Source organism: Muscardinus avellanarius (genome assembly GCF_963383645.1).
Source record: "Muscardinus avellanarius genome assembly, chromosome: 1".
Classification (NCBI taxonomy): domain Eukaryota; kingdom Metazoa; phylum Chordata; class Mammalia; order Rodentia; family Gliridae; genus Muscardinus; species Muscardinus avellanarius.
Window position 1 is genome coordinate 126,673,723 of NC_137786.1, and position 11,880 is coordinate 126,685,602.

Below are 11,880 nucleotides of genomic sequence, written 5' to 3' on the forward strand. Positions count from 1 at the left end.
CATAATTTTCAAGAAATATCCTCAAAGGTATACTGCTACTGCTGCACATGCTCGGGAATTCTGGAAAACAAACTGTGTGGGAAGGGTGTTCAGGAGAGATCTGAAATGGCAGTGGCAGCAGCGGCGGTAGTGGTGACCAGTGTTTGGAGGGGCAGACAGATCCAGTATAGTCCACCTTGAAATTTTGAGGAAATCTCCCCAAAAGTAGACTGCTCCTGCCACACATGATCGGGAATTCTGGACAACATGGTAAGTGGTAAAAGGGTTTGGGGGGTTTCAGAGGGAGCCCCGCATAGCCGGGATGGGCCGCCACACTGCAGGTTCTGGGAGTCATGAGCCCTCATTGCCACCATGCTCCTCTGCACAGAGTGGGAGGCCAGGGTATATGTGGAGTAGCAGAGCCTGCTCTCCGGAGTGATGCTGTGGACCTCTGCCTTTGGAGGGAAGACAAAATTCATTGCCCCTAGGTATTTGGGGTCCCAGCTTTTGCAAAGACATGAACTGTGCTCTCATATTAAAAAAAAAGGGGGGGGGGCCAGGCATGGTGGCACACGCTTGTAATCCCTGCGCTTGAGAGGTGGAGACAGGAGGATCGTGCAGGTTCGAAGCCAGCCACGCAGGCTTAAGAGACCCTGTTTCCAAATAAAAATATAAAAAAATAGGTCTGGGAGAGTAGCCTGGAGGTAGAAGGGTTTCCAGGAACCCCAGTACCACCAAAAAAAAAAAAATCAAAGAACACCGGGTGTGGTGGTGCACGCTTATAATACCCGCACTTGGGAGGTGAAGACAGGAGGATTGTGCAGGTTCGAGGCCAGCCTCACTGGCTTGAGAGACTCTGTTTCCAAATAAAAATATATATAAAAAAGTGGGTCCCCGGGAGTAGAGCCTGGAGGTGGAAGGGTTTCCAGGAACCCCAGTACCACCAAAAAAAAAAAAAAGAAGAAGAAAAAAGGGAACATCTGTAGACGACCTGCTCATAGTGACAGAGAACAGAGCCCGATGCACAGCACGACAGCAAGGCCAGTGTTGCAGCCTCTGAGGCCAGGATAGGAGCCTGCTGAGGGGTGAGGCCGGTGTTGGGGCCAATGAGGCCGGGATCGGAGCTTGCCGTGAGGCAAGGCCAGTGCTGGGGCCTCCGAGGCCAGGATCGGAGCCTGCAGTGAGGCAAGGCCGGTGCTGGGGCCTCTGAGGCTGGGATCAGAGTCTGCTGAGGGGTGAAGCCGGTGTCAGGGCCAGCGAGGCTAGGATCAGAGCCTGCCATGAGGCAAGGCTGGTGCCGGAGCCAGTGAGGCCGGGATTGGAGCCTGCCGAGGGGTTAGGCCAGTGCTGGGGCCAGTGAGGCCAGGATTGGAGCCTGCTGTGAGGCAAGGCCAGTGCCGGGGCATCCGAGGCCGGGATCGAAGACTGCTGAGTAGTGAGACCGGTGTCGGGGCCAGCAAGGCTGGGATCGGAGCCTCCGTGAGGCAGGACCATTGCTGGGGCCTCGGAGGCCAGGAGTGGAGCCTGCCGAGGGGTAAGGTCAGTGCCGGGACCAGTGAGGCTGGGATCAGAGTGCCTTGAGGCAAGGCTTGTGCTGGGGCCTCAGAGGCCAGGATTGGAGCCTGCCAAGGGGGGAGGGCAGTACCGGGGCCTTGGAGGCTGGGATTAGAGCCTGCCATGCGGTGAGGCCGGGATTGCTGCCTGCCATTTGGTGAGGCCGTAGCTGGAGCTAGCGAGGCCAGGATAGGAGCTTGCCTAAAGGCAAGGCCGGTGCTGGGGCCTCTGAGGCTGGGATCAGGACCTGCCATGAGACAAGGCCAGTGCTAGAGCCAGCGAAACTGGGATCAGAGTCTACCTGGTGGCCAGGCCAGTGCTGGTGCCTTCAACAGTGGGATCCAAACTTGCAATGCGGCATACACAGAGAAATATCACAGAAATATCATAGAAAATTAAAAAAATCAGATGCTCTCCCTAATATGAAAAAACTAGGAAGAAATGGGTAATAGGAGGGAATCTAGTGGAAGAAAGGGCCCTATAGAGGAGCAATTAAGGTGACCAATCAGAAGGGATGGAATGGGGGAAGATGGAATCTCTTTAAATCACATGTTGTACATAAACAAATATATCAATGTTAAATACCAAATCAAGCATGGGATTGAGGGAGGAGGAGGGAAAGGGATGGGGACTGGATAAAGGCTAATTAGATGATGTGTACTTGGATATCCTAACAAGTTGTGTATTCCATTGTGATGCTTGACTATAATGCACCAATAAAAATATATTAAAATAAATAAATAAGTAAATAAATAAAATTGGTTTTGAGCTGGGTGTGTGCTGTAGTGGTCCACACTTGTAATCCCAGTACTTGGGAGGCTGAGACAGAAGGATCATGGTTCACAGACAGCCTCACCTACTTAGTGAGACCTTGTTTCAAAAATAAAGAATAAAAAATAAGGCTGGAGGTATAGCTTGGAGGTAGAATGTCCCTGAATTCCATTCCCAGTACCAAAAAAAAAAAAAAAGAAAAGAAAAGTTGGTTTTGGTTTCAGCGATTTGTAGACTCTTGTTTTATATGTAGGGGTACTTATTTGTTAGTAACCTTTTCCATCCCCACAATGGGCAGCTTTTGTTTCTCTCAATAATCTATATAACCTGGTACTAGGATTATAGGCATGCTTCACCACGCCCAGCTAGATATGCTTTTGATATTTATTTATTGTGGTACTGGGAATGGAATCCAGGGACATTCTACCTCTGAGCTACATCCCCAGCCCTATTTTATTCTCTTATTTTGAAACAAGGTCTCACTAAGTTGTGGAGAGCCTCACTAAGTAGCTGAGGCTGGCTGCGAACCTGTGATCCTCCTGTCTCAGTCTCCCAAGAGCTAGGATTGTAAGTGTGCATCACCACACCAGGCACCCAGTTACTTTTGACTTAAAACTTTGGTTTAGGGGCCGGCCTGTGCGGAGCACGCCAGACCCCTGGAGAAACTGGGCCCGGTCGTCAGACCCTGGGTCGGGGGCAGGGGTCGGGCGGGGCACACCGGACCCCGGAAGAGCCGGGGCCCGGGTCACAGGACTCTAGGCCCTGGGCGGGATCACACGGAGCACGCCAGACCCCTGGAGAAACCGGGACGGTCATAAGACTCTGGGTCCCAGGCAGGGGTCAGCCGGGGCATGCCGGACCCCTGGAAGGGCCGGGGCCTAGGTCGCAGGATTCTGGGCCCCAGGTGGAGTAGTGCGGAGCATGCTGGACCCATGGGGAAACCGGGCCGGGTCACAGTGCTACTGAGTGCCTGATCCCACTACCTCCTCAAACAACACACACTGTCTTCTCTTATTTAAAAAAAAAAAAAAGGAAAAGAAAAAGAAAAAGAAAAAAGAAAAATATCAGAGAGGGGTCAAGAAGGCCGAGGCAGATGCCAGGATACTGGAAATGCAGACAAAACTTATCCAAATGAACTGGAACTTTTGGAAAAATTCCCTGTGAAGGAGGACTGCTTCTTCTCTACATTGTTAAGAATCTTGGACATCACCTGTAAGGAGAGAGATTAGTGAAGACCAAGGAGAAAGGTGGTGTTGAAAGCGGTCTCCACGATGGTGGTGGAGACTTGTATTCAGGAGAAGCAGAAATTGGATCCTACCAACCTTATTTTTTTGGAGAAATTACACCAAATGTCGATTGCTACCGTCACGCATGTTTAGGAACACTGGACAACAATCAGAGTGGAAAAAGAGCTTGGGAAAGATTTGAAATGGTGGAGGCAGTGGCAATGGCAGTGGCCAGTACTCAGGGGAGGCAGAGATCTGATGCATTACACCTGGAACCTTTGAATTAACAACCCCAGAGGCAGAATGCTACCACCACACACCCTCGAGAACAGGGGACAAATGGCTGGGCAAAGAGGGTGCTCAGATTGGAGCCTGCCGAGGGGTGAAGCTGGTGCCGGGGTCAACGAGGCCGGGATCGGAGCCTGCCATGAGGCTAGGCCGGTGCTGGGGCCTCCGAGGCCAGGATCAGAGCCTGCTGAGGGGTTAGACCAGTGCTGGGGCCAGCATGGCCAGGATCGGAGCCTGTCATGAGGCAAGGCCGGTGCTGGGGCCTCCGAGGCTGGGATCGGAGCCTGCCAAGGGGTTAGGCCGGTGCCGGGGCCAACGGCTGGCATCGGAGCCTGTTGTGAGGCTAGGCCGGTGCTGGGGCCTCTGAGGCTGGGATCAGAGCCTGCTGAGGGGTTAGGCCGGTGCTGGGGCCAACGAGGCAGGCATTGGAGCCTGCCATGAGACAAGGTTGGTGATGGGGCCTCCGAGGCCGCGATCGGAGCCTGCTGTGAGGCAAGGATGCTACTGAGGCCTCCAAGGCCGGGATCGGAGCCTGCTGAGGGGTTAGGCCAGTGCCGAGGCAGCGAGGCCGGGATTGGAGCTTGCCATGAGGTCAGGCCGGTGCTGCGGCCTCCGAGGCCGGGATCGGAGCCTGCCGAGGGTTTAGGCCGGTGCCGAGGCCAGTGGCCAACATTGGAGCCTGCCGAGGGGTTAGGCTGGTGCTGGGGCCTCCGAGGCCGGGATCAGAGCCTGCCGAGGGGTTAGGCCGGTGCTGGGGCCAATGGCCAGAATCGGAGCCTGCCGTGAGGCTAGGCTGGTGCTGGGGCCTCTGAGGCCAGGATCGGATTCTGGTGAGGGGTTAGGCCAGTGATGGGGCTAGCAAGGCCGGCATCGGAGCCTGCGGTGAGGCAAGGTCGGTGCTGGGTCCTCCAAGGCCGCGATTGGAGCCTGCCGTGAGGCAAGGCCGCTACTGAGGCCTCCAAGGCTGGGATTGGAGCCTGCCGAGGGGTTAGGCTGGTGCCGAGGCCAGCGAGGCTGGGATTGGAGACTGCCGTAAGACAAGGCTGCTACTGAGGCCTCCGAGGCTGGGATCAGAGCCTGCCTTGAGGCTAGGCCAGTGCTGGGGCCACCGAGGCCGGGATCGGAGCCAGCTGAGGGGTTAGGCCAGTGTCGGGGCCAGAGAGACCAGAATCGGGGCCTCCCATGAGGTAAGGCCGCTGCTTGAGCCAGCGAGGTCTGGAACAGTCCACCGGGTAGCCAGGCCACTACTCTGGCGGTCAAGAGTGGGATCGGTACTTGCAACGCGGCATGCACAGAGAAATATCGCAGAAAATAAAAACCAGATGCTTCCCCTAATTAGCAATAACTAGGAGGAAAGGGGCAACAGGAAGAGGTCGAGCTACAGAAAGGGCCCTATAGTGACGCAATTAAGGTGACCAATCAGAAGGTATGGAATAGGGGAGGATGGAGCCTCTTTAAAACGCAGGAGGTACATAAACAAATGCATCAAAGTTAATCACCAAACAGGCATGGGATAGAGGGAGGGAAAGGGAATGGGATGGGGGCTGGATGAGGGCTAATTGGATGATGTGTGCTTGTATATCCTCTCAAGTCTTGTATTCCAATGTGATATATGATTACAATGCACCAATAAAAATAAATTAAAACAAAACAAAACAAAAATAAATAAAAATATAATAGCTTAATGCTAAACAAAAACAAAAAACAAAACAAAACAAAAAAAACCTTTGGTTTAGCCAGGAGGGGTGGCCCATGCCTGTAATCTCAGTATTTGGGAGGCTGAGACAGGAGGATCACAGGTTCAAGTACAGCCTCAGCAAGCAGTGAGACTCAGCAGCCACCTAGTGAGACCCTATTTCAAAATAAAAGAATAAAATAGGGCTGGGGGTTGTAGCTCAGAGGTAGAATGCCCCTGGATTCCATCTCTAGTACTACAAAAGAAAAAATAAATCTTTATAGAAGAAATAATCCCCAAATCAACCTGTCGTTAAAACATGGTACACTAGCCTGGTGTGGTGACGCACACTTGTAATCCCAGCATTCGGGAGGCTGAGACCAGAGGATCACGGTTCACGGACAGCCTAAGCTACTTAGTGAGGCCCTTTGCAACTCAGTGAGACCCGGTTTCAAAATAAAGAATAAAAAATAGGGCAGAGGGTGTTGCCTGGAGGTCGAATGCCCCTGGGTTCCATCCCCAGACCCGAAAAAGCAAAAACAAAAACAAAAAACAAAACATGGTACACTTTGTTACTCACTGAAAATGGCATATTGTTAACATTGAAAACAGCAAAAGTCCCACATCCATTAAGTTTGTATGGAAAAAATAAACTGGAAACACTGGCAAAAACCCGTGGCTAACTAAAATCTGATGTAAGTACCAAAGCTGGACAAATTTAGATCTGTCAAGCAACACCAAGGGCTGCGTGTGGTGATGATGCACACCTGTAATCCCAGTACCTGGGAGGCTGACACCAGAGGACCGCAGGTTCAAGACCAGCCTTGCAATGTAGTGAGACCCTCAACACCTAAGGAGACTCAAAACAATTTATATATTGTTTCAGAATATATAAACGCATAAACGCCTGAGAGTGTAGATCGGATGTAGGAAGCCCCTGGGTTCAATCCCCAGTACCAAATAAAAATAAAAAAATGTAACACCAAAGAAAGAAACTAAAAAAAAAAAAAAAAAACCAGAAATTACAAGTAAATGTTTTCTATGGGTAAAAAAATTAAAATAAAAAGCAACTCTGATAGATATGGCAAATCACACCCCAGGGTAGCACGACAGTCTTATAGGCAAACTGGAGAGAGGAGGCAGAACCTTGCAGCTGGCTGGGAGAGGGAAGTGAGAAGCAGATGATGGAAATGATACCTCTGGGCCGGTGCGCTTACCTTTCTTTTTAATAGAAAATGCTGTCTATAAAGAAATGATCACGTTGAAAAGTGCTGTATGTGCAAAAATGGAAAACTTTTAAGCACTCACAACATATTTTTTTTTAAAACGGCTGAGAAATAAAGTGGGCTTGCAGATTTATTTCAGAAACATTTCATTCCATGATCGCGAGTGGCTATAACTTATTACAAAATGTCAGGATCCAAACTTGGTGCCAAGGCCTTCCAGCGGAGTGGTGGGCCCTCTCCACGGAGCACTCGTCTCTTTAGGGACTCGCTGCCTCTCTTCCATGGGGGCCAGAGAGCAGCCCAAGGAGGCCGAGGGCAGCATGGTTCAGCTCAGTGGAATTCCTTCCCCAGGCGCTCACTGAGCCGCGCGGGAGGGGCACCGCGCGGAGCACGCAGGGAAGTGTAGTCGCACCCCGGCCCGCGCGGAGCACGCCGGGAGGAGGAGTCTCCGCGGCGTCCGAGTTCGGAAGTGCAGCCGCGGGGGCGGGGCCAGCGCTCGTGCGCGCAGGCGCAGAGCTTCTTACTGGCAGCATGGCGGACGCAGTACCTCCACCCAAGAGAAAGCGCGAACCCGACGCTCAGTCGGAAGCTCCCGGTACAGAGGAAAAACAAGCCAGCGTTGGAAATGGCACCTCTGTCCCAGTCCGCTTACCGTTCTCCGGCTTTAGAGTGCAAAAAGTGCTGAGGGAATCTGCGCGGGACAAAATCATCTTCCTACACGGGAAGGTACCATTAGGCAATCTGGCGGGTGGGGACTGGGAAGAAGGGAGCCAATCATCGCCTCGGGGCGGGTTGTTTTCCTTCCTGACTGGAGACACCAGTCACCTTCTTGCAAGGAGTCGGAATGCTCAGGAAGATAAGATCACCAGTGGAATGAAAGGAATGAACACAAGTAGCTCCAGTTTTCTAATTTTTCCTTTCCTAGAAGTATCAACCAGTCCCAGTAGAGTGCATCAAATAAAAAAAAGTGTTATTTTCCCTGAGCTATTCATCATTCAATGTTGAAAGGCACTAGGAACCCATGTCGGTGGATGTCTTAATGAGCCCTGCCCCTGGAAATGACGTCGAGACTGGAGGAGATCTGACTCTTGCTCTACACGACTTCAGCCTAACAGGAGGCAGTGTATTAAATTGTTAGTCCAGTTTCACACACTATTTACTTTGTGCATGCTAGAGACTGAAGTAGATGCTGGGGATGGGAGATGAGAGGACTCAGAGTATCTCTGTGGAGACAGATAACTCTGCTGGCTCTGATACCATGTGTGCAGCTGTCTAGCAGGGGCAGAGGGGAAATGGACACCATCCTAAATTTGTGAGGAGGACTAGCAAAGGGCAGGTATGAGAGTGTCCCAGAATTACTAGCAGGAGCTTACATCTTTGGGAGGCTAAATGGGCCTATGTTTCCAGCACCCCCCTCCTCGTGTGTGTGTGTGTGTGTGTGTGTGTGTGTGTGTGTGTGTGTGTTATGTAGGATTGGGACTGAACCCAGGGGCGATCTACCTCAGAGATACACCCTATTTTATTTTTTACTTGGAAACAGGGTATTACTAATTTGTGGAGGGCCTCTTTAAGTTGCTGAGGCCAGGCAGTAACCTGGGATCCTTCTGTCTCTTTTTGTGTATGTGTTTGTGTGGTACTGGGGGTTGAACCCAGGGGCATTTTACCTCTGAGCTACAACCCCAGCCCTATTTTTTATTTTGAAACACAGGGTCTCACTGAGTTGCAGAGGGCCTCACTAAGTAGCTGAGGCTGTCCGTGAACCGCCATCCTACTGTCTCAGCCTCCTGAATGCTGGGATTACAAGCGTGTGCCACCACGCCCGGCTATCCTTCTTACTTAAACTCCCAAATACTGGGATTAAAATGTGTGTCATCATGCCCTGCTGTGTCTCTTGTTTTTTTTCAAAAGGTCCTGTTTGTTTTTCTCAACCCAGCTTGTGATCAGTGTGCATCACCTGCTGAAGGCACAAGAGCTTTTGAGCTAGGAGTTAATTGGGAAGCTCAGTATTCCTGTGTCTCTTTTCAGTACTGACTGTCCATGTTATCTTGGAATAGTCACTTAATCACTTTAGAACTCAGTTCATTCTCTAAAATGGGGAGAGTTTGGCAGAGGTCTTGTGAACTTAAAATAGAAGTTAGCTGAGAAGCTCTGCATCTTTTGAAAGATGCACAAGGATTTAGGTTAAGATGCCTTCTCCAGAAGATGAAGCATGAGTAACAGTGACTAGACTTCTCCAGAAGGAAGACTAAAGGGAAGAAAATCCCAAGTTTGGGGATTTCCAAGGCCCTGAGAACTTCTGTTTCTGCTCTCCGGGCTTTTGTGGCTTTGCCCTTGGGCCACTGATGATGTCTTTTCCCACAGGTGAATGAGAACTCTGGGGACGGAGATGGAGAGGATGCTGTTGTCATCCTGGAGAAGACGCCATTTCAGGTGGAACAGGTGGCCCAGCTACTGACAGGCAGCCCTGAGCTCCAGTTGCAGTTCTCCAATGATATCTACAGCACTTATCACCTGTTCCCTCCGAGGCAGCTGAGCGGTGAGCAGGTGGTGGCTGAGGTGGTGGCTTGTTGGAGAATGAGATGGTGGGAAACTAGGGTCCATGGGCAACTAGGAGAAATAGACTTTCTAGACTTACATTTTGCATTCCAGTCCAGGAGTTTCTCAGTGAAGGAGGGAGGGATTTTTCTTCTGGGGAACACTTGGGCAATTTCTGAAAACAGTTTTGGTTGTTAGAACTGGGTGTGTTTGTGCTACTGACATCTAGTGGACAGAGACCTGGGATGCTATGAAATGTACTACAATGCACAGGGGAGCCCCCCCAACACACACACACACACACACACACACACACACACACACACACACAGAACTGTTGCTGGTGCTAAGGTGGAGAAATCCTGTCTGGTGTTGTATGTTTTGGGGAAGAAGTGCAATTCATGAAATAGAGTAATAGATTCACCTTGTTATTAAATGCTAATTATTATCAGTACTTGCTAAACCCTTACTGTTGTGCTAACCAGCAAAGTATACTACAAGTATTAACACATTCGGGTCTCAAAATAGCCCTGATGTGACAGCATTTTACAGATGAGGAAACTAGTTTTTTTTTTTTTTGTATGGTGCTGGGGATTGAACCCTGAGACAGTCTACCTCCAAGCCACAACCCCAGCCCTATTTTGTTTTTATTTTTGAAACAGGGTCTCACTAGGTTGATGAGAGTCTCACTGCTTGCTGAGTCTGTCTTCAAACCTGAGATCCTCAAGCCAGGCGTGGTGGCGCATGCTTATAATCCCAGCATTTGGGAGACTGAAACAAGAGGATCTGGGTTTGTGGACAGCCTCAGCTACTTAGTGAGGCTCTTTGCAACTCTGTGAGACCCTGTTTCAAAATAAAGAATAAAAAACAGGGCTGGGGGGATGTAGCTCGGAGATAGAATTCCCTAGGGTTCCATTCCCAGTACTACAAAAACAAAACGAACAAAAAACCTGAGACCCTCCTGTCTTAGCCTTCCAAGTACTGGAATTACAGGTGTGCACCACCACATCCGTCTTGAAACTTGGGTTTTGAAAGGCTAAGTAGTAAGCTGGGCTTGATGTGCATGCCATAGTTCCAGTACTTGGAGGCTGAGACAGGAGGATTGCAGGTCCAAGGACAGCCTCAACAAATAGACTCTCATCAACCTAGAGAGACACTGTTTCAAATGAAATATTACAGCTGAGGGTGTAGCTCAGCAGTAGAATGCCCCTGGGTTCAATCCTTAGTACCACCAAAAAAATCTAAAAAAAAAAAAAGAAAGAAAGGCTAAGTAACTAGGTAACTTGTCCAAAATCACCCAGTCAGTATGTGGCAGGAAAACTAAGTCAGTAGACTGAGCTCTTACTACTCTCACACCATGAACCGTGCATTGTGTGACAGAGGGGGTAACTTCCTTGGAGGAAGCCACTTTATTTTTTTGGTACTGAACCCAAACCACCCCCAAACTACACCCCCAGCCCTATTTTGTATTCTTTATTTTGAAGCAGGGTCTCACTAAGTTGTGGAGTGCCTTGCTAAGTAGCTGAGGCTGTCTGAGAACCGAGATCCTCCTATCTCTGCCTCCCAAATGCTGGGATGACAAGCGTGCGCCAGCATGCCCAAGGAAGCCACTTTTGATGGGGGAGACAAATGGAGCAGGAAAGACAAATGGGTTTGAGAAAGGCTGAGACTCATGGGTAATAGGCAGAGTTATTTTTTGTTGTTTTGTTTTGTGGTACAGGGAATTGAACTCAGAGGCATTCTACCTCTGAGCTGTACTCGCACCCTTTTTTATTTTTTATTTCATTAAATTGCAGAGGGCCTCATGAGGTTGCTGAGACTGGCCTTGAACCTGTGATCCTCCCATCTCAGACTCCCAAGTATTGGGATTACAAGCATGTGTCACCACATCCAGCAGAAATTTGTTTTTTATTATATGCATTATTATTATTATTATTATTATTATTATTATTATTATTGCAATACTGGGGATGGAACCAAGTTGCATTCGACCTCTGAGCTACACCCTCATCCCTTTTTTTTTATTATTTTGAAACAGTGTCTTATGAGTTGCAAAGGTCTCACTAAGTAGTAGCTGAGGCTGTCCGTGAACCGAGATCCTCCTGTCTCAGCTTCCCAAATGCTGGGCTTACAAGCGTGTGGCACCACACCTGGGAAGCACTATTTAATATCCCAAAAGAGGCAGCGAGATATGGTGGCGCACACTTGTAATCCCAGTACTTGGGAGGCTGCAGTAGGATGATCTGGGTTTGCAGCCAACCTCAGCTACTTAGTGAGACCCTATTAAAAAAAAAAAAAGAATAAAAATTCAAGTTGGGGGTAGAGCTTGGAGATAGAATGCACCTAATCCCCAACATTCCCCCCAAAAAGAATTTATCAAAAAGAGGAAGAAGATAATGATTGTATGGCTGAAGAAGAAGAAGAATATTCTATGGCCAAAACCAGGAACGGGATGGGCTTTTTTCCTCTAGATTGTTCGATTTTCTAGGGAGACTGTTTGACCTTGTTGATTTCCAACCAGGAAGTTCTGTTTTGGAGCATATTGTGGCTTTATCACATCCTTCTGTGTTCTTATTTGCCCTCTAGCATTTAAGAACACTTTGGCTTTCCAGATATCCTGTCTCAT

At 49.5% G+C, this 11,880-nt stretch overlaps 1 protein-coding gene across 1 annotated transcript in view; it reads left to right on the top strand.

The window, feature by feature from the left end:
- Positions 1-7,250: 7,250 nt before the first annotated feature.
- Positions 7,251-11,880, top strand: part of DCPS (decapping enzyme, scavenger) — a gene marked incomplete at both ends in the record, with an annotated part of 55,226 nt that continues 50,596 nt past the window's right edge. The window contains 2 exons of the mRNA XM_080710502.1: positions 7,251-7,445; positions 9,081-9,255. Of these exons, the coding sequence (XP_080566628.1) occupies positions 7,251-7,445; positions 9,081-9,255 (370 nt within the window). The remainder of the gene's footprint in view (positions 7,446-9,080; positions 9,256-11,880) is intronic.